Source organism: Maniola jurtina, chromosome 5 (genome assembly GCF_905333055.1).
Source record: "Maniola jurtina chromosome 5, ilManJurt1.1, whole genome shotgun sequence".
NCBI lineage: Eukaryota > Metazoa > Arthropoda > Insecta > Lepidoptera > Nymphalidae > Maniola > Maniola jurtina.
The window spans coordinates 4,047,862-4,071,949 of record NC_060033.1 but is presented as its reverse complement, the minus strand read 5'-3'; the positions used below and the strand labels follow the sequence as shown (position 1 = coordinate 4,071,949).

Genomic DNA, 24,088 nt, shown 5'->3' with positions numbered 1-24,088 from the left:
GACAATAGACAATAGAATAGATTATAGAACAGATTATATATTTTTTAACTGTCTGTAATTATAGCTCTGGATTCTACCCGTTTTGAGCCTGAATAGAAAGAAGTTGGTGCCGCTTCATGCTTGTGGCAAAGAACATTATTTTAATCTGTTCAGTAACATAGTGTCGGTACACCTGCAGACGCTCTTATTATTTTGCTTTTATTTATTATTGCTGTATTTTGTTTATTTATTAAATGTTTTCCTATGACAAAAATAACATAACTAGAATACTTTTTAATGCTATCGTTATTGTAATAAAATACGAATACCCTCCTTGAAGACCTCCCAGGCGCAATGGTAAATGCTGTTAGTATTTAGTAAGTTAGAATCCAGAGCTATAAAGTCAGTTGAAAAAAAAAAGCTACTATTTTTGTAGTCTGTGATATGTTATTGGTCTGTAGTCTGTGACAGTTATTTAGGCAAGTGATTACTCTTTGGTTTTAAGTAATAGTCTGTGGATAAGCTAAAAAAGGCTAGAATCCAGAGCCGTAAAGTTAGGAAAAAAATTGTGGTTTTAAGGTTATATTTTTAAATGTAAAATAAGAATTTTTCAATTTACTTTATTTTAATTTTGATTAGTATGTGATATTAGAAGTAAATAGTATAAAATAGTGCTTACAATAAAATTTATAAACTTATTGATTACTTTACTGTGAGTGTATTAGAGTTTTGTGATGCCGGGGCCAGACTTACTTTCCAGCCAAGGGCTCCGTTTAGATGGACGGAGACCTGATGAATTACGTCGTATAAGGTGTAAACTTGGAGTATTCACTCAACCTGATGGCAGTGCTTACTTGGAACAGGGAAATACCAAGGTTTTAGCAGCTGTTTATGGTCCACACCAGGTTTGTTTATTTGTTATTGATGATAGGTTTGAAAATAAAATTAATAATTTGGATGTACTTAGTTACTTATTAAATAAAAAAAATTAACAAAATTATCATTTTAATATACTTTACTTAAAATATAAATTCAATATTATAACTGAGTAGGTACTACTCAACAAAAATATTTACTAAATCTAAATTCACGCAGAGAATCTAGTATGTATATAAGTAATAATTATTGTTATTTATTTAAGGCTGCAAAATCAAAGAGTTCAACAGAAGCAGTTGTTGTTAACTGCCAATACAGCATGGCCACATTCTCCACAGGCAAGTGCCTTTCATATTATTATAACAAAAGAAATAGCCTAAAGTTTAAACTACACTGCTTTACTTCTATTGTAAACATGAATCTATTGAGAATGCCTTTGTAACTTATTATACTATCTGTTTCAAATGTAAATACCTTTGTCCAGTTACTTTGTAACTCTTTTCACATCAACATTTAACCATTTGCATCAATTTTTTCACTTGGTCTGTATGCTTTACTTCTTATTTTTAAGGAAAACCTACAAAATACAAGATCTAGCTAAAATAAGCAAAACATTAGTAGCAGGAGTAGAAAAGGCAAAAAAAATATATCAATAATAAAGATAGGTATTTCAAATACACTGAAAGTTCAAATACATCTTACTTAATGCATGTTGTTGTCTACCTACCTACCTATAAGTGTCCAATGCTAGACATAGATCTCTTGTTGCATCTTCCACAGCAGTCTCGTGCTACCTCTATCAGCAACTCCTTGTGATTCGCTCTGCTCACAAGCAAGAATGCTTCACTTTTTGGTACAAAGTTGCCTTCCACATCTATGGGACATCAACATCTTTCATTGGAAGTGATCATCATCAACCCATTGCCGGCCAAGTACTGAGCACAGGTCTCTCAGATTAAGAAGGGTGTAGGCCATGTTGTAGTTATTAGTGGCAGAGAGTTCAAAGTGGCAGACTTTACACACCTTTGAGAACATTATGGTAAACTTTCAAGCTTGCAGATATCCATGCAATGTTTTCTTTCACTGTCGAAGCAAATGATATTTAATGGTTTGGAAAACACATGACTCCAAAAAGAATGGGCATCTTTGGGCTCAGGATTGAACCTGCCACCTCCCAAATAGTAGACGGACATCTTATCCAGGCTATCACAGCATAACATAACTTAGTACTTAAATTAGTATTATATTTTGCAGATGTAAATTTTTTGTTTTGCAGGAGAAAGGAAAAATCGTCCTCGTGGCGACCGAAAGTCACAAGAGATGTCGCTACACTTGCGGCAGGCGTTGACAGCTGCTATCAAAACAGAACTATACCCGCGCTCACAAATAGACATTTACATTGAAGTCTTACAGGTATATTATCATCATTATCATGATCAACCCATCGCCTTCTCACTATGAGACTTTTGGCATAGTCTTTCCTTATGATGTTTTCCTTCACCAAAGGGCTTATGATGAGGCCGACGTTTTAATCACTAGGCCACCACTCTATCTATCATTATAAAATGTTAACTCTAAAAGCTTTTCACTATTTAATCATGTCAGGCAGACGGAGGAGCGTACTGTGCGAGTGTGAACGCAGCGACACTCGCCCTAGTGGACGCAGGCGTGCCCCTACGCGCATATGCATGCGCATGCACGGCGTCCATGGCGTGGCAGGCCGGCGATCCCGCGCCGCTGGTGGACGTGGGCCATGTGGAGGAGGCGGCCGGCGGCGTCGTACTCACTGTGGCCAGCCTGCCCAGTACTGGTGAGTGTGACGCGCACTAGTGGGCGTGGGCGTGCCCCTGCGTGCATATGCATGCGCATGCACGGCGCCCATGGATAATCCCTTTCTGAGTTGATATGTGTGCTGTCAACTATGACGTTCGATTGGCGATTCATTGCAGTGTAACCATAAAACGATGTCGCTCAGGCCAAGAATATTGCGGAGGCATTGGTTCAGTTAACAAAAACTTGAGTTTAGCGAATTCACTTAATCCAAATAATTTCCATATAGCGGCCTAAAAGGGCCCAGTGTCTGCAGTATAGTCCAATAATAATAAATTTTTGACATTCCCAGGTAGCGTAGCTCTACTGGAGATGTCTCACAGACTGCACAGTGACTACTTCGAGACTGTTTTAAGCAGAGCAATGCAGGGTTGCAGAGATATAGAGGTAAGTAGCTATTTTATTTTATTTTATTGAAAAAGTTACAAACAGGTTGTAACTCAAAATAGTCTAAAATTAAAAACTATAGATCCAGATCTAAGTGACAACACCTAATTGGTAAACACAGCAATTTATATGATACCTAATAAATATATATTATATATGCATTGAACAGGATATACAAAGCATTTGTAAAATAAATAAAAATAAGTAAATAATGGTTTACCTATATGATTTTAAATATTTAAATGACAATTAATATGCATGAAAGTTAAATCTTATACAAAAACGAACAGTAATTAAAAAATTAGTAGGTAGTGCATGTTTGGCCAGCATAGTAGACTAACGGAGCCATTTTTATTCTGAGAGGAAACCCCTGCTGATTAGTGAGCCGGCGATGGGATGATTATGATGAGGCCATTAAAATGACCCAAAGGGGCTCATTGCTGCATATAATTATTATTTAACACTGGCCTTTGCCCGCGACTTCTTCCGTGTGATATAGTTTATAGCCTTATAGCACTTGGGGAGTAGCTATCAATCAGTGAAAGAATTTTTAGAATCTGATTATTAGTTCTGGAGATTGTCCCCTTTATAAACTCACAAACTAACAAACTTTGCCTCTTTATTATATTAATATAGCCTAAACCTTTATTTTATTTTAGGTGATCCTAGACCGAGCAGTGAGAGATCATTTAGCAGAGGGTTGGACAAAGCAAGATGTTGTCACAGTATGAAATAAACTTTTATATAGAGTAAAGTTATTTTCATTTTGAATTTATATTCCACCACATTTTGAGGCTAAGGGCCGGCGCACATATGGCGAAGCGCAGCGCAGAGCATGCCCGTGAAGTTTTCTAATCGCGTGACACATTACGCGAATTTGTACCAGAGAATGCGCGAGCACGCGCGGAACTGCGCGCGGATGCGCGAGTATCCGCACGGATGCACAATTGATTTTAGATATTATTTCAATGCGGACAATGTCGATAATACTTTGACTGTGAAAAATGCTCTGCGCTGCGCTCCGCCATATGTGGCCCGGCCCTAACTCGGAGCCAGTCTGCGCGCTCCCATAGTACTTGAAAGGTCGGGATTGTTCGTGCGGGTTCGTACGTGTTCGCACGAGTCAAATTCGTACAAAAACTCATCCAAAGTGCGATCGGCCTAATTCCTCTAGCATTAACCCTGATAAATCTAAGGATTATCTAAGGATTTTTAGTTCTAAAAAAGTAAACAAGTTATAATTTACAAAAATATTTAATGGCATCTCAGCAAAACAGTAATTGTAATAATTTACGCACTAATACTAAATAATCCTTAAGTAGTTATTCTAGTCAATTACATTATCATCTAAACGATGGCAGGTTGGGCGGGTCCATCGCCATGTCTATTAGTTCGTCGATGTCGTCCGAGTTCCAGAACGAAAGCTCCAACTGAAATGGGAACAAAAATATTATCTTAGCATCAAATAGACCATAGATAGTGTTACTGATAGACAAAGCCGAAACAATATTATTTAACTGTCCAAATTAATAATCAATATGCATAAGAGAGAAGAGATAAGGAGAGAAACTGACATATCAAAATACATAAAAGGAAAAGGTAAAAAATAGGGCCGGCAAAGCATCGACGGTTCCTTTGGTGCTGCAAATGCCATGGGCGGCGGAAATCACGTAACATCATGTGACTCGCCTGCTCGTTTGCTCGCTATTTTTCATTAAAAAAAAAGGTGACAGATTGACTGATGTATCATGTGTATGTACAGCTCAAACTGCTGGATGGATCAGGCTGAAACATCCGCTAAGAAAGGATTTTTGAATACTCAATCCCTAAGATTTCACGATGCGGTCGCCCGTCACCGCACCGTTGTGAAGCGCAGCTTCGAGCCCGACTATGTTGTGCCAATGCAACAGTTGAGTGATGTGGCATTGTGGAAGGAAACTTACGGGGTCGTGGTTGGCGCACGGGCGGCAGTGCAGCGTGGCACTGCGGCACTCGCAGCGCTGCGACGCGCACATGGAGGACGAGCCCGCGATGCGGCCGCCCGCCACCGTCGCGAAGCGCCGCGCCGCGCCGCGGTCGCCTTCCAGCTTCGAGCCCGCCCATATTGTACCTAATGCAACAGATAAGTAACTTAAAAGGTCCCATAAACTGTTTAGGCACCAGCATTATCCAAACTTTTTCATTGAAACTTAGCGATGTTTTAGTCGAAAAGTACATATTTTATCTCCTTCCGATATCAGAAGTGGGATTGTCGGTAATGATTTCCCGCCATTTCATAAAGAACTATTAAATGATCGCATGAATGATGGCAATTATATTTTTGCAGAAATTCTGATTAATTACAAACTATCATTAAATCCGATTAAAATTGAAATCGTACCGTTGGTTTCCAACGAGAGTGACGTGCAAAGTCCAAGTTTGTCCTTAGGCAGCCTCACTTGCTTCCGCAAGCCGGCGTCGCCCACAAGCCTCTCGTAGTCTTTGTTCGTGTACGCCAAGTAGTTGTCCAAGCCTGAAAGTTGCATTTTAATATCAAAGTTATACCTATTACAAACTGAGAATCAACTTAAATATGAATGCCAAAGTACAAGGTGTAATCAGAACGCTAGCAAAAACCTTGGTGTTATTATTATCCTAACTAAACACAATTCAATGCCAGTAACCATTTGCCTTATCTTGTGGTTTTAGTGATTTAGTATTTTGCAAACCCGCAATGTATAACGTGCAAAATTCGGGTCAGTTCCCCACCTACGACGCAGCATTGACTCCGAGTGACCTATTTACGTAACGTACGTCGAAATTTTGCGTCACTGAGATTGTTTTATTTGCAGTATACTGTGAACTTTTAAAAAATACAGAATTTTTTAGTGGTCCCTTATCCCTATCAGTAATCATCAGCACTATCAGCTGTCTTCGTTTTTGCAAGCAATCCAATCTAAACACGAGGCGTATATGTACTTAGCGTCGCATTGTCAAGCATTCACAGAAACAAATCTCAGCCAGGCTTGTGTATTTAATACTTAGTCTAAGACACAGGTCTTAGACAAACCGCTATGTTGCAACTTCAGATTGGATTACTTGTTTTGTGATCACTGAATGTTTAAGTGTTACCTCTTCACGCCTCTATCACTGAACCGAGTTTGACGAAAGGTATACATTACGGTTTCTGAACTAAAAAATCAAGGGGCTCACATATGGCTTAGCCAACGCAAAATCTACGCGAAAAAGTCGCTGGCAATAGGTACAGGTTAATAAAATAAAGGCCATATAAGTTCCGTATCAATGCCACTAGAAAGGGACAGATCTATAACTCCCAGCAGAAACTTCAAACACCTAACTATTTTATTATTCAATTTTGTATTTTTCATCTTTCCATTTCTTTTGACAAAATGGGACGCGCTGGAATATGTTAATGTAGCTGAAATTAAAAAAAAAAAGAATATTTACCAAAGAGGTATTTGGCAACTCTTTTCTTGGAGAGTGAGAAGTCGTCGTCCATGAGGATATGCAGCGTTATAGAGTTCTCCATCAAGTTGTGGTAGATTGTGGAGTAATCCAGCTGTAATACGGAAAACAAATTGTTGTTGTTGCTGTTTGAAAGACTGGTCTAACACGGGCAGCTCGAGCAGTCATTGATCAACAGTTTGAATCTGTCATTGATAACTGCTGATGACCGTCTGGAGAAGTCGCAACTGCTCGAGCGGTTCCATGTATGTAATGCAAATACATAGAAAACTGTAGTTCACTATGGTTGATAGAGCGCACTTTGACTTTGCTTAGACTTAACTTGTTTACTGGACTGTTTTCAGTTTCTTTTAACTTCCAATGTTTTACTCACATGCAAATCGTGTGCGGACAAGCCGGTGTCCCGGCAGAAACAATGTGTGGAATAAAGTTAGAAAGAATGTGATTAAATCCGGTCACTTGTTGTCGGGCTTGTTATGTGTGAGTACGTACGGAGCTGAGTGTAGCGTCGCATTTAGTGCAAGGCAGTAGAACGATGGCGCGCGGCGCGCCCGCACGCAGCGGTAGCGTAGAAACGAAGCGAAGCGCTCGTAATGCATCTCCGCCCACTGTCTTGTTACTTTTAACCAGCGAACTCTTGTCTGTTGGGAGAAGTAACACGGTATTACAATAAATTTCTAAATTGTCACAAAGCACTAAACTTGCGTTACGCCAGGTTGCGAGCTTTCCATCCATTCTATCTCTGTTTCAAATTCAGAAAATCCATTCTATGTCACCCTCATCACCTCAGTGCCTGGTGCATTTCCATCGTCTTTTTTCCACGCACATGCAAACTGTGGAACCAACTCTCTTCGGCGGTGTTCCCACTAGATTTCAACGTAATATTCAAGGAACGGAACAACAAATTCCTTCCGGCAACGCATTGGCGGTTCCTGTAGTGCTGCAAATGTTCATGGGCGGTGGTAATCACCGCTTTAGTTAGATCCGTAACAATTAATCTGTTACAGTAAAATGAGTGTGACCTACCAATCTCGAAAGCCTCGAAATGCCTGGGGATCTCGACGGCTTCGGTGAACAGCTTGTTGTCGACGTAGAGTGCGCGCGCGCGCCGGTACACGCCGCTGCCACCGTACACCACCACGGCGTATCTGTGCCAATTAATTTATCTTTGTTTTGTTATATTCCAAAGCCGAAATGCAGTTACAGTCAAAGTCAAAAAATAATCTTTTGCCAATTCGACTTTGGACTGGGCAATCCTGAATTAAGAATTTAGATCTAACGAAAATACTATTTTGGTTACAAAAGAATTTAAACTTTTATCTCAGACCTTCCTGTAACTTAAAATTTATCGCACAAACTTATCTTTAACCATAACCATAATGTGTCAAGGAATTTTCAGACCAACCCCAAAGTTTTTGAATCCAAGGCTTACCTGTTGTCAGAAAATCCGTTCCCTTGCAGCTTGCTGTCCAAAGTATCGACGAACAGGTCGATATTCTTCGTCTTGCGTATGTTCTTGTTGCAATACTGCGCTTCAACCACGAACACTACGTCCATAGATTCTGGAATGTTCTCCAGTTGAAGGAATGCACCCTCTTCTACTAAATCGCCACTGGGTGTTACGCACCTAGGGACAGTTATAAAGGGTATATATAAAGGTAAGGGGGACATATAAAGTGAAACTTAAAAATGCCCATCCTTCACCCTTTTCATTACCAACGGGCAGGTACTCTGGTGGAGTGGTGAGGGCGAAGATACCTGGCAGGGACAATTTGGGAATGCTTTCTAAATTACCGAGATATGGCCGCTAACTATAGGCCCCATAAGAAAGCTCAGAATGTGACTTTCAGAGTGATGGAGAGAACTATGCTCAGAGTTTCTCTACGTGTTCAAATAATCAAAAATCAATTTTTCAATGACCAAATAAACGTATAACTGATGAATAAGTTTGACTGTTTTTGTATAGGACATCTGCCAGATATATTCTTCGGTTAGGCTAGGTATCTACCGATTGGAAAATTAGCCCTAAGTTGAATTCAGAATGTACGCCCTTAAACTTACTGCACGCAATGGTCCGGTATATGCGTGGGCACGTGTTGTTGAGAGCACAGTTCGAGGTAAGCGTTGGCGAGCGCGCACGCCTCTACGCCCTTCTCGCATTCTTCGTAGAAGGGCAGAGCATCAATCTAACAAAAAATACAATTGAAATCATGTTAGACATAGCAAAATTAATATCCAAGGTTATTGATTAACTATGTGAAATTTTATTTATGTTGTTCAAGGAATTGAAGGGTAAACAAAATCCAAAAAGGAAACCTTCGATAAAAATACAAGCTTCACGAAAGCGCCTACTTATATTGAAGGGAAAAAGAAACACAAAAAAGTTGAATAACAACAAGGATGTAGAAAGTACTTACCAAAGAGAAACAAGGATGTAAAGGAGATACTTTATTCCTGAAGAATTTATCACAAGTTGTGTTATTAGTTCGCGGCGGAGGCGTTTTGACATCCACGCTGCGTATTGCCCACGCGTGGGCGAGACGAGTGACGTTCGTATCTATAGTGCCGTTGGGTAGCTGCCGCTCGTCGAATTGCTCGTTGTTGTATGTCCCGAGGAGACCTCCCAGACTTGCGTAGTACCACCCTGTAATTTGTTACAAAAAATACTATATAATTTTTGGCAAATATAACAACATTGCCAAGTAATTTATGAACATATTACAGGTCGAACCCGAACTTTAGAGTTAGACAGACTGAGTTAAAACTGGACAGTTTAACTCAGAGTAAAGTTAAATTCTATGCAAAAATTCTCTGAGCAAATTAAATTCTATGGAACTTAGTCGAAGAGATTTTTAATAAAAGATACCAAGTCAAGCCCTTACCTGTGACCTCCACTTTGCAAGTGCGGAACAGCAGATTGCACTCAATTTGCAAGCCATTCTGTGTTTGTACAGTAAGCGTGTCAGTTTGTCTGTCAACTATCAGCTCGTCAATGACAGCCGGTAGATTTAGGGGTGTTCCTCTTCCCAGCGATACTTGCTGAAATGGAAATAATTTAGAATTTTTTTCAAGTTTTAAATAATAATCAATAAAATTATTGATTTATGATCTATATTTTTTTTGCAATTTTTTATCAACAATAAATAAGGCTTGCCCGAATTGGTGCAAAATTCAACGGAAATAAAGAAAAAAAAAGATATCGGTATTCCGACCAGCATTTATCCCGTTTAGGGAAGTTTTTAAATTCATAGATATCAAATCTAACCTCTTTATACAAGTCAATAAAAATAAGATTCTTCTTCGTCAGCACCACCAGATCATATTTTCCCTGGTCATTACTCTCCATGAGGACGGTGAAGTTGTTCTGCCTGTAGTCCTTAGTGAGTAAGAATGTGCCTGGTTCTGATATGGTGAAGACTTGCTTGTCGAACGTCACCAGGGTACCTTGTCCGGTCATCATGGCCATACCTAATGATTATAATAAAATTATTGGCTGATCAAACAGTCACATTTTAATTGGAAACTTCCATTCCTACTTTGACTATTTCTGTTTTCAAAATAAGTTGACAGATTTTATAACATTTTCCGCATAACCTAACAGGTTTAGAATGTATAAAAGCAAGCACAAGTGTGTTTAAGTTACACTTCAGAATTTCTTTTCATCAAGCATGATTGTAGTCAACCGCAAGCCTATTTTGCATGGAAAAAGAATACTATTTACGTTTCTTAGTGACTGAATAGAACTAATTAATATTTTGATGGCACTTTATTAGAATATGATTTAAAAGATCCTAACTCTGCCAAAACATCAAAAGAAGAAATTCTGTACATCTAAAAATGTATGGCTACCTAACGTTACAGTAACGTTGAGAAGAAATTGAAAACACGTTAGGCAATGAGATTAGTTTTACAAGTGTACCTTATACATACATATCTATGGTCAATAGTTCTGTTCTAGAGGAATTTTAGGTAATAAATACATAAACTTACCAGCAAATGGAGGCATTACGTTATTGAAGTCCAAATAAGGTCGTATTTCGTAGTAATAATACCAGATACTCCTATTGCTAATCAGCCATTCGTCCATAAAGTCTCTGACCATTCTGTACTCAGATATTTCGCTGAAGTCCGGCGTCTGATTGAAGGCATGCCAGGACATTGGCAACTTTTGCTCAAGCAGGATTTCGCCCTTGTGAGGATCGAATATGAAGTTCGTTTTTGGTGTGCGGTGTCTGTAACCAAAATCCATAATAATACCACTTCCAGAAATGATTTTTTTCTTGATAGATTCGAAATTTTAGTTTTCAGTGATCAACTTTAGAATGGGGATTTGCAAATGCTACTATGCTTACTACTATTTCGTAGTAATGTTTATATTAATTCATCGATACGTATATATTTCGTCGATCGATACGTAAATAATTCTTTTAATCGGCTAGAGAAAGAGATAATGAGCTTACAGAGTCGAAGAAATGTGGGAACTAAGATAAGGTTACTTAAGTCGTCATGCAGCTACACGCAAATCCAGTTTTATTCCAAAAGATTTAAAAGAACTAAAGATGCCTAGAAAATATGAAAGTATGACTTACAGTTCCTCATACTGCAGGGCGGTTTTGGCCATATCGGTGACTTTGGCGTAAATAATCTCCCACACGTTGTTCAACGCTTCGCCGATCAAGAAGTAATCGTACCACCATTTTAGACGCACGTACGCTTCGTTGTACTAAAATTATAGTAGAACCTGATTTTAAATTTGCTTTTGCTTACTTAATTTGTAATGTATTTGACGTACCTACAACTATTTATTTAATTCAAATCGATAGATTTTCGATCGAAAACTTTTTCGAGTCAATTGCTTACAAGACAATAATTACATTGACTGAAAATAACTGTTAAGTTTTTCAAATAAGAACTTTGAAAAATTCTTCTCAGGTCTTATTTGGCCACTAAACTACTATCTTATAAATTCACTATTAATTATCTATATCTGCCTATAAAAATCTTACTTGTACATATATACATACATTCAACGTATTTTTGATTGGTTACAAAAAAAGTACAGAATTACAGAGAATTTTGTAATTCAAATGAAGGTATTTATTAGTTTATAGTTACCTTTTCAATAACATAAACAACTTGCGGGGTCTTGAGGAAGTTCTCCCAGGCGTTTCGGAACTCATTGTAGAGTTGTTTGAACTCGTCCGTGAATGGGATGTACTTCTCCACCTTGTTCCAAATCACGTTCCATAGTTTCTTTGTGTACTTCTTTATGTTTGTTATTATGTCATTGTTTACGAGGTCTTTGTATATTCTGTAAAAAGTAACAATTAGACTAATTCTGTCCTATAAATCTCTAAACTACAATGGCAAGTCTAGATACAATCTCATAATGCTAATCCTTTCATAATGGTCTCGGCGGAAAAGGATGGCACTAGATTTAGAATTTAGTTTAATTTAGAGATAAGTAATAGAATTAGCCACATTACCTACAATGATGAAAAGTTATCCTATGAAAATAAAATATGCAAGAGGTAAGGAGTATAAAACTACATTGTTATGGTTGCACATTTTAAAAAGAAATATTTTCTTTAGTAAATAAACTAAAAAAAATGCTATAAAACACTAACAGTATTTTGGATTTAAGTGACTTACCGATCCATTTCATGCCCAAACGTAGACACGTAATTAAAGTACGGTGTGTCAGTCAACTCGTGCGTTCGCTCATGGAAGAAGTCCATAACGCCCTGCCATATCGTCACCACGAACGCCTCCGTATAATGCAACATCTTGAAGAACAACGGCTCTATGGATTTTAACAAGTCATGCCAATACTTCGCGAATTTCGTTGTCGCATTAACCCAGGTTTCCTCCCAATATTCCAAAAACTTCATGTGCAAATCTCGCACGAAGTTGTCGTACTGGAGTATCATGGATTCCAATTTATCGGACACCATTTCCATTAAATCCGCTTCCAAAACTTTGTTCATGGATTCCAGCAAGTTTGAGTATGCGTTCTTAATGGAATCGACGACGAACGTCAAACTCTGTTTTATAGATTGACTCGTGTTTCCCATCATTCCCCACATATCGTTAACGAAGCCTGGCAAACTCTCCAAATGATTTCTAATCGCCATTTCGTCTAGTACGTAGTAAGTGAATTCGACGATATCCTTAACATAGAAATCGTTGTGATCGTAAGATTCGTTTAAGAACAGTTCGAAGTCATCCAAATCATCTTTTATTACGTGCAAGTCGTTAAGGTCGTCTAAGAAATCTCTGACCCTAGGCTTGGCGTCGCTCCAAATGTTCCTTAACGCTTGATGCGCTTCCATTGGCGCTTCTTTGATGATAACCAGGGTATCGTTAATTTGACTGTAGAAAACCTTTACACCATAAAGCGCGGAGGATTTGATTTCGCTGAATATCTCCGGTCGCCACATGAATGCGCTGGTGAGTAAGCGGGAATGGTTCAAGCGTACGTAGGAGGCTATATCAACGGTTGTGACGTCATCATAATGCCGCCACGCGTCGAGACGTGCCGAGCGAGTGTCAATGATTTTTCCTATCATGTGATATGAAATATCTGGAATAATGGTACAAAAATATTTAAATAAATCTTGCCTCGTAGTTATATCGGAAGAAAGTCTTCCGACATAACTACTTAATTTGTTTTGCCTGACACTAATAACATAAGGGTCAAATGTAACGGCTATTCTAGGACTAAAAATTTAAATTACGTCCGTACGACCGACGTTTAACCGTATGCATCGATTGTATGTAATATTTCGGTCACCGATCTAACTCTAGTCACTAGAGTATCTCTGGTGTCACTGGTCTCACTGACGGTCAACTTCTCAACTTTGGGCTGCTTCTAAGAATTTCTTGACAGAAAAGTCCATTTGCTTTTATGGTCTGACCTTGGGATTTCATAATCTGTAGTCGAATATGCTAGCCAGTACATCAACGAGTTATTAGAGATACTTACCATCTGAGCTATTATAATGCGCCTTAATAGCTTTATCGAGCATGGATAGTTCAGCAAACATTGTGTCGTTAGCGTTGGGTCTTAGCACGATCCCTTCGAGTTGGTATCGCGGGTATACAAGTTTCCAGGTACCGTTTACTTTGTAGAAGTAGGTTTCGTTCACGCGCTGGTAAAAAGAAGAGTTTAATGTTTCAACAAATTAATTTTATACAAGTTATAAGAAAAGAAAGAAAATAAAGAAATCCAATTGGTGGATTTTACAGATCCTTACGGTACAAATTCTTACACAGAAAACATTTTTAAAGGCACTTACCTCCCAATTAATCAAATCCTTCTCCAAATCGACCAAAAATTTAGTGCTCCTCAATTTTTCATAGAAAAGTGACTTCTGGAACCTGTAGTAATTGCTCAAATAATACCAACGACTGTGGATGTGTATGTCCGATTTCATATCCAAGTCCAAATTGGTCGAAGGATGGATACATTTGAGAGCGAATTTGTAATCTCTGACTGGCCCGTTGGAGTTGTCCGTTAAAATGGACTTCAATTTCAGATATTCATTTTCGTAGTCCGAATATTGGAGTTCCATGGATAAGTTCATCATTACTGATGGTGTGGTTAGGTATTGTCCTCTCAATGTTACATCCTGGGGAAAAAATTAGACTGAGCAATTTGAACGGCGAAGGAGGAACAAGATCGTGAAATTCCTGAGCACGCTCTCCAAAATATACCCGACATGGGGTTATTCACGGGGCAGATCAACAAATTCCTGAAAGGCCTGCATCGCATTTGTGGTTCCTTTGTTCATTGGCGACGGCAATGGTTAAACACCAGGTCACCCTTCTGATCGTTTGCTCGCTATTGTTATATTAAAAAAAGAGCGATAGCCAGGCGATATTGTGACGGTGTTGTAGACTGAGCAATTTCACTCGAGTATATTTTGAAAGTACGTACATACCTATAACTATACAGGTTTTCTTACCTTCCTAAAAGAAGGATGTGACAGAGCAAGATATACATCGTGCAAGTTTCCTTCGACGTATGGCGGGTTTTCCCACTTGCCCCTCAGTTCGGCGGTTTTATTCTCGTCTCTCACGTTCCACAGCAAATGTGCGGTGCCGTCCAACAGAGCGTCTTGCAAGCGATACAATGCGGTCACTCGGAATATACGGAGAGGGTAACGGACGTCCATTATGATTTGTTGGGATTCTGTATCAGCCTGCAAACGAAAGTAAATGAGTAAAAGTTGAAGAAATATTTAGCTCTATACGTCGCAATTTATAACATAAGTATTTCTTTGGAGCTTTGCTATATAAAAGTAGATATGAAGATTTAAGAATCTAAATTATGAGAAGATCTAAAATAAACTGACATTTGTAAGAGCTTACACGAGGAAAACTAATTAATTGTAATTCTAACTTACTACTGTCAAATTGGTGACATGAATATCGTATCCCAGCCACACATCCTCTGCCCAAGTGATTTTGCTGCCCTGCTTCAGGTCCTTATCTACGGCTTCGTAAGTGTTATCGAAGGTCCATGTTCGACTCCCGTGGATCGCGGTGAATTTCATCTTCTTGCCGATGGCGTAGGTGTGGATGTCGAGTTTTCCTGTCACATTGAGTATAGACGTGTTGTGAAGGTGGAATAGAGTTGCTTGTTTGACGTCCTGGAATGTTGAAAAACTTTTAGAGCCTACGCAGATGCAGACATTTATTGTCCGCGGAGGACAAAAGTACCTCATCTTTTACTAGTGTTTCGCCGTATTATTAGTCCATCGTGTGCGTTATGACTTAAGAAATACAGTTCTTTGCTCTCCATTTTTGTCCTCCGCGGACAATAGTTCCTCATTTACGCAGGCCGTTAATGGATGCATTTTTATTTTTATTCATATACAAATGAGCTTTGGACTGCAATGCTCATTCAATCTGGTACGATTAACTTTAAAAAAACTAACAAATAACCTTAAACATAACTTGAACTATTTAATAAATATGCTGTTTAGATAAGACTACCATCAAAATTTTACAGTCAAATTATCATCAATACTTACAATACTCCCCGTGCCATCATACTCCTGAATATATTTAATACCAATAGGAGTATGAACGTTTTCTACTTGAATATTCATCGTAGCCAGATCCAAATTCCTCTCACTTTTAGTCAAGACTTTGTCAAACATAACTTTAACGAATCTTTCCTTATCAAAATCTATTACAGCGTTTCCGTTACTGAACTTTTCTTCCTCTAAATAGTAATATTCTGAGTTGATTAGATGTTGGTTGGTGTTGACTGGTATGGAGAGAGCGATGGTGCCGTTTTGTGTGAAGCCTTTGCCGTGTTTAGTGTAAATGTGTGTTGTATTGATGGTTGCTGTTTTGTTCGGCCAGAACAAGTCTACTCGGTTGTCGGAATTCTCGTCAACGTTGTTTATCTGTAATAAAAAGGTATTTTAAATTTGTCAAACCTCGTTACACGATAAAAACCTTTTACAGACTCATTTTCATCCCGTTTTCGTTTAGCTTCAACCACGCGAAAAAAGTTACACGTACTATTTTTGTTTAATATTGGATGCGTGTGCGTGTGTGGTTCAATCACATGCAAATCAAAATCAATAATGTCAAATAACTTACATCGAATATAGATTTGAGCCAGGGCAGAGTGTGGAAGGGTGTGGAGACGTTAAAGTGTCCGTCCGTGTGCTTGAACCCTCCATAGCGCACGTCTATATCCCCTATTTCACAACTGCCAGGCCGGTGCATGCGACCTCTGAAAAATAAAGTTACCAATCGATTTTTGATTTTGATTGTAATACAAGCTAAAACTAAAACCTGAAAGGGGTATTGTAGTTTTTATCAAATACCTATCCCTAGTTGGTTTACACACATCTTTGTTTGAAAAATACAGATATTTTTTTTCCGCACACATGTAAACTGTGGAATCAAGTCCCTTTGCGGTGTTTCTATTAGATTACAACATGGGATTATTCAAAGGGCGGATCAACAAATTCCTGAAAGAGCGGCAACGCATTGGCGGTACCTCTAGCAGGTACTGCAAATGTTCATGGGTGGCGGTAATCACTTAACATCAGGTGACCCGCCTGCTCGTTTGCTCGCTATTTTTATATTTAAAAAAACTCATGTGGGAAGGTTCAAGATATGTTCGTTTTATCTGGGGCGATCAACTTTAAAACAAATCATCATAATTTTAAACATAAGGTCAAGTGGGGTAAGAGAAACATACTTTACTGGTTTGTGAACATTTTGGCCTTCAGCTATCAAAATTATACATTTATTTCGATATTAATTGAAACAAATCTTCGCTTTTGAAATATACTAACATTTTTTTTGATACAGAACTAGATTGTTCGTATAATTACGGCACAATTTAGCAACAAAGCTAGGTCATAAAAATGTTCCTCTTACCCGAGATTTGGGGTAAGAGGAACACTCGATACTTTTAAGTAATAACTCGTGTTTTTAAGTGTTTATATAGCATGTATTAAATATTTTTTTCAGTTAAGGGAATGAAAACCTTACCTCGTTTAAAATAAGGTCTTATTTAGGCTGACAGCATACAAAAACGAAATTTGGGGTAACAGGAACATATAGGTAAGGTCAGAGGTGCTAAACTTTTTCTGGTATTAAATGAACGTATTAAAAACTAGCTTTCCGCCCGCGACTTCGTCCGCGTTTTGGTTATATCGCGCTTGGCACAATTTTTCAAAACATGAACCCCCTTTAGTGTCCCGTGATCGGTTAAAATGAAGCCTATGCCCCTAGCCCCGGGTGTCAAGCTACCTACCTTCCAAATTTCTTAAGATTGGTTCAGTGGTTTAGGCGTGGAAACGCAACAGACAGACAGACAGACATACATACAGCCAGACAGACAGACAGACAGAAAGACAGACTTTCGCATTTATAATATTGGTCGGAATAGTTGGGATAGAAATGTATTTTAAAAACAGATATGGTTTTAGTAAATTTCTTTACTTAATTACAATTTAAAAAATTAACTCGTAAGAAACAAAACAAACTTCTAACAATTTTGAACTTTTCTCACTTTGGCCTATACGCGTAATTGTAAACAACAATGTATCACAACAAAAATACTGTCACAAACAATAACATTCGTAGTGAAATATAAACTATAACATAATGTTTTGAAATATAACTATAACATAATGTTTTGAGGCTGCATAACCTGACAAAGCGCCACTTTTAACGGCCCTAACTGCTTCTAATAGTTTTTCTTTCGGATAAGAACTTCTATCGGTCTTTTTTTCGTAAGCTCGAGGCATTTTGCTTTTTCTGTAACAAATAAACAGTTAAACAAATCATAGCTATTTACGGAACGTGTTATACCGGCTGACTTTTTAAGTCCTGGCCAAAATTTGTAAGATAAACCTTAACCTTTTGTATGGGACCAATTTTCGTACTCGAAAAAAAATATCTACTAAGTATTTCATACATTTCGGTCACAGCTGATCGATACTTTTGTATGGAACAGCTGACTTTTTATTTAGAAAAAGTTGTTCATATTCATAGGTAGGTTTATCCTACAAATCTTGGCCAGTACTTAAAAGTCAGCCGGTATTTTAGTGGATTTTAAAAATGTTTGTTACCCCCTGAAACCGGGAAAGAGGAACATATGTTTCTCTTAACCTAGTACAGCCGTTCCTCTTTCCCAGCTTGCCATTTTGAAGGTTATGTTTTTATTGACATCGAAAAAGCACTAAAAACACACACTACAAACAATACAATACGTAGAAAATAAAGATTAAACGTAATAATTACACTTACCATAGCAATCAACCGCAAAACTGATGTTTTTAATATTTTAATAACACAAACAAGGAACGCCGCTAGGTCTTGGTTTTTTTAGTTTGACAACTGATTTTTTTTCTCTCTCTTTTACTCGCTTATCTGCCGTGTTGTAGCGCTATCTATTCAAGAATATATGAACTACGCCTAATACTGTTATATCAACGTAGTGACCATAGAGCTCGCCGTTAAAGTTTTCTTTTTACTAGTTACAGTTTCTCTTCCCCCCGCGTCCCTCTTACCCCACCTGACCTTACCTTGAACTATTTAAAAAATATGCAATTTTTTTTGTATTAGTACCATTAGTGTATTACATTTTCTTCCAGTTTTCCAACATTGTGACTAAGATGAAATCATAAAGTTGTAAGTTTATTTATAGCAAAATTATCTCTTACTTGACAACTTGATATCCATGTACCATGTCCTTTTGATACGATCCTTTGAGAGTTAAAGTCGGTTCCTCTTCATACAGCGGCGTATTCAACGTGTAGTCTATGTATTTGGAGCCGTTCACGTCCCATTTGTACGACACTATGTTGTCTATGTCGTTGTATTTGGAGTTGGCCGTCCAGGTTATCGTCGAGTTAGCGTCGAAACTTTCACCAAATGTCAGCATCTAAGGGAAAATACATAGGTAAAAATTTTGGATAATTGCATATCATAATGTAGATAACGGGTGCATACCACGATTAATTTGAAGAATTTGATTTGTAGACTTACATTATATAAGGTATGTCGCTGAACCACGAACTAAGTTTAAAATTATTAGTTTGGTTAATTGGTTAGCGTACATATATAATATATTATATTAGTATAAATATTTTTCTAAAAGTGTCTACACTCTTCCCGGACTATCCAATCCAATATTTTTACGGGCTAAGGCACATTATATGAAAAAAATGCTTAGCTGATAAAGAATAAGATCAGACAAGGCAAAATAAAATAAAATAAGGAAAGCTTGTATACTTTTAATACATTCCCTAACTTTTATTTATGAGCGAGTTTAGTTTAAAAAAATATTCAAGGATTGTTACTAATATTGACTATTGAATATTGAATATTTTCAATGATTCCTAACTTACCTGCCCCTTGATGCCGGCGCGTATCTTGGTGACATCAGTACGGTACAATGCCTCCAGTGATTGTACAGGTTTGTCTGGATTGCCCATTGTACCATCAATGTATAGCGTGTGTACATCTACGTTCGGCTTCGGCAGTATCGCGTTAATTACCAAGTTTAAACGTTGTTGCATTATGATGCCAAACGATGCGTTTGCGCCGATTCTGAAAAGTGTTACCTATGTTGTAGTGGCTATGGTCTAATTCTGTCCTACACAATCTCTAAATCAAACTAAAATGACAGGTGTAAATCTACTGCTATCCCTTTCATGATTGCCCTAGATTTAGACCTGTCAATTTAGTTTGGTTTAGACATTGAGTAAATCAAATTAGCCACAATGCAATGTTATCTTATTAAAAGCTGACATATAAGGGTTACCACAAAACAGAATTTTTAAAAAAAATAAGGAGGTAGTTTGCGGGTGTGAACTTTCTGAACATACAAGTGACAAAAATAGTTATAATATATTATTATACACAACACTCGTGAATATACACACGCAAGTCGAAAACAGACACACACACACACACACGCTAACATTATTTTCCGCAGTTTAAGTTACCTACGAAACCTAGAATACGAAAATGATCAATATACACATTTCTCTAATATCACTTATGCTAGTTAAACTATTCGAGCCTTTAACTTACTGCCAAACACGGTCTAAATCCATCCTAAATCCGGCGTTGGTCTTCGGAAGTCCGTCGGGCTCAGTGTTGTTACCGAAGTATATGTCCAGGTCTACACTTCTTTGTATTGTTTCGACGAGTTGCTGTCCTATTGCCTGTTAATAAAAGGTGATCCTTAATCAAGAGTTATAAAGTATAGACTTTATTTTCAATATTACCCCACGTGAATTTTGGGTCTAGGCCCGTATCTTGTAGACCAGTTTTAGACGACCTTTCTAGCGCAGTGGTAAGTGGATCTAAATTGTCTCTGGTCAGGTCTGGTGGGAGGCTTCTGCAATGGCTAGTTACCACCCTACCGCCAAAGCCGTGCCGTCTAGCGATTTAGTGTTCCGGTACGACGCCGTATAGGAACCGATTAATCGGTATGGGTAAAGGGATTTATATCATTCTAGGATAAATCCTTAATTTGGTTCATTAAAATCATGAAGAAAAGTCATTGATAAGTAATACGAGTAAATAGAAGTAATTTTATGTTTGAACTTGGAAGCAAAAATGTTATTGTTATTTATACTCACTTTGATATACAAATCTCCAAGAAGGAAACTCCATTTAAGATCCCCGTCGCCTTTCATTTTCGGTAATGCGTACTTGCACAGTAGATATCCACTTTTCGGTCCAAATCTATTTATTTATAAAAAGTTTGCATAAAAAATCTACACTAATGGCTACAATCTACATATATTCTTATCTGAGTTAAATCAGTTGAACAAAAGTAGTATTAGGTCAGTCTCACTTGGTCATGTGATCTGAGATGACGGCGCGCCCCTTTTAATGACTCTCGCGTAAGTCTTATCTCACAAGAGAGAGAGTTAAGATATAAGACTTTACACACTACAAAAAGAGGCTTTGGTAAATTTTAGACCACAACACTGTACAAGCTGAATTGCACTTTGTAAAAATATTGCTAATTGAACGTCTTGAAGTTATTTGAACGTCTTTGCTGATTGAACCTTCTGTACTTAAAAGGTACCGTCAAGTATTTTGCACCTGAAAATTACTATTACAATATACTGCAGTGCAGCGTATTACACCATTTTATAGTAAAACTCACACAAAATCAGTGTCTCCTTTCAAATAGGGGAACTTCTCTAGCGGCGTGACCGCCTGCACGGTTACCACTCGCCGTAGTTCGGGATACATGTCCACGCGGGACTTGAAGTACATTTCCTTGGTCTTCACTTGAGGCATATCCACCTGAAAACAAAGTTTCATTCATTTTTGTTTACTTACCGAAAATAGTGCCTAGTAGTCAAATCAGCAAATTTTATCAAACGTCAAAATGCTCGCTTAGTAAGGGAGCTTGTATGAAATATATAGTTGTGACGTCATAAACATTTGACGCACTTTTTTTCGTTCAATCAATAATTTAAAATAATAATAATAATAAATAAAACTGACAACGGACGTATCGATTTATCGACATTATCGATTCCTGAATTCTTAAAATTGATGCGTCACTTCAGATTAACCCAAAATATCGAACATTAAATTTTTAAAACACGATGAAAGAGCGGAAAGGGGCCGGATGAGAAAGGCTAAAATCTCGAATCAGTCTTCTCTTCTCAGTAGAATCTGTTTCAGAACCGGTGGTAGAGTCTGGATATATCATTACCTTAAAGTAGACGTCAGTAAAGTTCTGTTCCATCTCAATTTTGGAGCGCATCGTCAGTTCCACTGAGCCCACGATGTGCGCGGTGACGGCGTACACTGTTGGGGACGTCTCGCACTTCGCTCGGATCGTCACTTGCTGACCTTGACCTTTTGGCACTAGGGTAAGGGTTAGCTGTTGGAAAAACATACGTATCACAACAGTGAAATACATAATATAAGTTGAAAAGAATGTGTGGTGGGAAGGTCTAAATCTTGAAATTGATTACTCGGTCCCCTAAGGAAAACTGAAAATAAGTTACCTTGTGTATATCTTTCTATTGATTACAATAATAAATTTTGACGACCTGCCTTGCGTAATGGTGAACGCTGTGAGTGGGAGGTCCCAGGCTCGATTACAATTTAGAAATGTGTAATTTCTAAATTGCCATACCCCTTCCAAGTTAGCCCGCTTCCATCCTTAGCCTGCATCATCACTTACCATTCGGTGACATCGCAGTCATGGGGTGGGGTTACTTTGAATGGTATAAAAAAATTGAATTCTTACCTCCAGTGGATCCCGGTTCAGAACTTTTCCTGTGATGCTATACTCGGCCGCTTCTCTTACGAAAGATCCGCGAATATCGTCGCCGTCAAATTCTCCGATAATTTTCATTGCTCTGTTTGAAAAACCATCGATATTATAAAATCTATACATAGTTTACGTTCATAATTAACGTGCTTTACATACGCACGTTTGAACGCATGGTAAGAGTTGTACGCAACAAACTTACTTTATTGTTATGCGGATAATGTGGATTGGCAGATAGGTAGGTGCCCGCGGTTTTATACAAAGAATGCAAAAGTTTTTCCTGGGTAATGCGTACAGAGTAGACTATATCTAACTTGCGTTTCCTATTAAAAATACCCTATAGGCAAAAACAATATATTAGACAAAAGCGGTATGGTTTTGTTGGACACTTGAAAGAAGCGAAGCTGTACTCTGTCTCGCTGACTCATATGGACATTTCTTCACCGCATTGGTTCGTCCATTTCATTTGCTGTCTTGAATGTTCCTTATCACAAACAAAAAAAAATATCACTTTTTGAATGAACATAATATTTACCTAAAACCTCTATGAGGGCTGCTGAGGGCCACACTCAGCGAAGCCGGCCACTGGTCAGCCTTCAGCGAATAATAATCGTTCTCGGTATTGAAATCAACTGTCAAGGTCCGGTGGCGATCCTCGTCGCTGAACAAAAATGCAAGTTCCGCCGGTGAGAGTACGGGAACTAATGCGCCTCGCGCTTTGAACCGGATGTGGCGGTTTGGCGGCGGGCGCCATACTGCGTCCGCGAAGATCTATACATATAAAAAGAAAAAAACGTTTATTCTTTGAAAGTACAAGAAGAAAGACATAATTATACAGTAGCAAAACAGAAGAACCAAATATACTTACATAGTTGTTTTCATTGCCTTGTTGAATTTGTATGCCACCGCTGACCACATTTTCCACATCTGAGAAATCTTTCTTAAACTCCATCTTTATGAAGTAGTCTTCTAAGTATGCAGAGGTTAGGTTTAAGCTTCCAGAGGTTTCTACGAATGGGTCGTCCAGCTGTTTGGAAGATTTTTCATTAGAAATATGTAAAGTTATGGTAGGTAGGAAAAATTGAAATCTTAATAATAATCTTATATTTTAACCAAAATAAATATTCCCTTTATTTGAAAAGTTGTACCTGAAGTATTTTTGAGGTCTGTTACAAAAGTTATAATTCAAACTGTCTAAAATATTAACCGAGATATGTAAGTTATCTCATGAAATTTTCATTCACTGTTAGAGTATCAGTTGAAGATTAGGAATACAAATTAATAAAATTATTTTATAAAGTTACGTACATGAGTGATGAGCCATGAAAATTTCAAAGCGAAAGGGACAACTTTAGGATATAATATAACGAAATATTGACGGATTATTATTATGATTACTTACTTCAAGCCTAGCAAGTGCAGTAACAGTGAACGAAGGCATAGCAATGTCAGCGGCTAGTTTCCACAATGCATCCTCCAATCTTGCGGACACGCGCGCTTCAAGTGCGGGTAACACGGCCAGGGGAGTTGCGATACCGACGGACGCGAGGTACGATAGATATGCGTCATCTTCGCCCTTTTCTGTCTCGTAGTAGATCTTATATGATATCTATTGGAAGGAAAAATATTTTAAGTTAGCTCAAGGCACTTTGGTTTAAACAAGTGGGATCGAGAGAAAAGTTTAAAGATAAATAATTAATTATTTTGTGTCAGGTTTATCCGAAACATATTATGCTGTGAAGCAAAACGTCGAAT

The 24,088-nt window shown here is 38.0% G+C and overlaps 2 protein-coding genes across 2 annotated transcripts in view; one reads left to right on the top strand and one right to left on the bottom strand.

Moving 5' to 3' along the window:
* Nucleotides 1-529: 529 nt before the first annotated feature.
* LOC123865366 (exosome complex component RRP41) lies at nt 530-3,822 on the top strand. The gene is made up of 6 exons (XM_045906361.1): nt 530-884; nt 1,121-1,193; nt 2,132-2,268; nt 2,461-2,665; nt 2,978-3,072; nt 3,732-3,822. The coding sequence occupies exons 1-6, from the start codon at nt 714-716 to the stop codon at nt 3,801-3,803; spliced, it is 753 nt and encodes a 250-aa protein (XP_045762317.1). The 5' UTR covers nt 530-713; the 3' UTR covers nt 3,804-3,822.
* A 488-nt stretch (nt 3,823-4,310) lies between these two features.
* LOC123865357 (apolipophorins) overlaps nt 4,311-24,088 on the bottom strand; it is a 51,093-nt gene continuing 31,315 nt past the window's right edge. The window contains exons 39-69 of the mRNA XM_045906347.1: nt 23,736-23,942; nt 23,202-23,360; nt 22,869-23,104; nt 22,310-22,421; nt 21,767-21,937; nt 21,206-21,348; nt 20,670-20,775; nt 20,116-20,249; nt 19,428-19,629; nt 18,741-18,961; nt 16,156-16,291; nt 15,576-15,956; nt 14,946-15,191; nt 14,505-14,741; nt 13,836-14,168; nt 13,523-13,688; nt 12,190-13,120; nt 11,653-11,848; nt 11,127-11,260; nt 10,528-10,769; nt 9,803-10,005; nt 9,420-9,576; nt 8,955-9,181; nt 8,599-8,723; nt 7,970-8,164; nt 7,564-7,685; nt 7,030-7,178; nt 6,520-6,631; nt 5,453-5,584; nt 5,016-5,182; nt 4,311-4,502 (exon numbers count right to left, since the gene is read on the bottom strand). Of these exons, the coding sequence (XP_045762303.1) occupies nt 4,416-4,502; nt 5,016-5,182; nt 5,453-5,584; nt 6,520-6,631; nt 7,030-7,178; nt 7,564-7,685; nt 7,970-8,164; nt 8,599-8,723; nt 8,955-9,181; nt 9,420-9,576; nt 9,803-10,005; nt 10,528-10,769; nt 11,127-11,260; nt 11,653-11,848; nt 12,190-13,120; nt 13,523-13,688; nt 13,836-14,168; nt 14,505-14,741; nt 14,946-15,191; nt 15,576-15,956; nt 16,156-16,291; nt 18,741-18,961; nt 19,428-19,629; nt 20,116-20,249; nt 20,670-20,775; nt 21,206-21,348; nt 21,767-21,937; nt 22,310-22,421; nt 22,869-23,104; nt 23,202-23,360; nt 23,736-23,942 (6,369 nt within the window). The 3' untranslated portion in view covers nt 4,311-4,415. The remainder of the gene's footprint in view (nt 4,503-5,015; nt 5,183-5,452; nt 5,585-6,519; nt 6,632-7,029; nt 7,179-7,563; nt 7,686-7,969; nt 8,165-8,598; nt 8,724-8,954; nt 9,182-9,419; nt 9,577-9,802; nt 10,006-10,527; nt 10,770-11,126; nt 11,261-11,652; nt 11,849-12,189; nt 13,121-13,522; nt 13,689-13,835; nt 14,169-14,504; nt 14,742-14,945; nt 15,192-15,575; nt 15,957-16,155; nt 16,292-18,740; nt 18,962-19,427; nt 19,630-20,115; nt 20,250-20,669; nt 20,776-21,205; nt 21,349-21,766; nt 21,938-22,309; nt 22,422-22,868; nt 23,105-23,201; nt 23,361-23,735; nt 23,943-24,088) is intronic.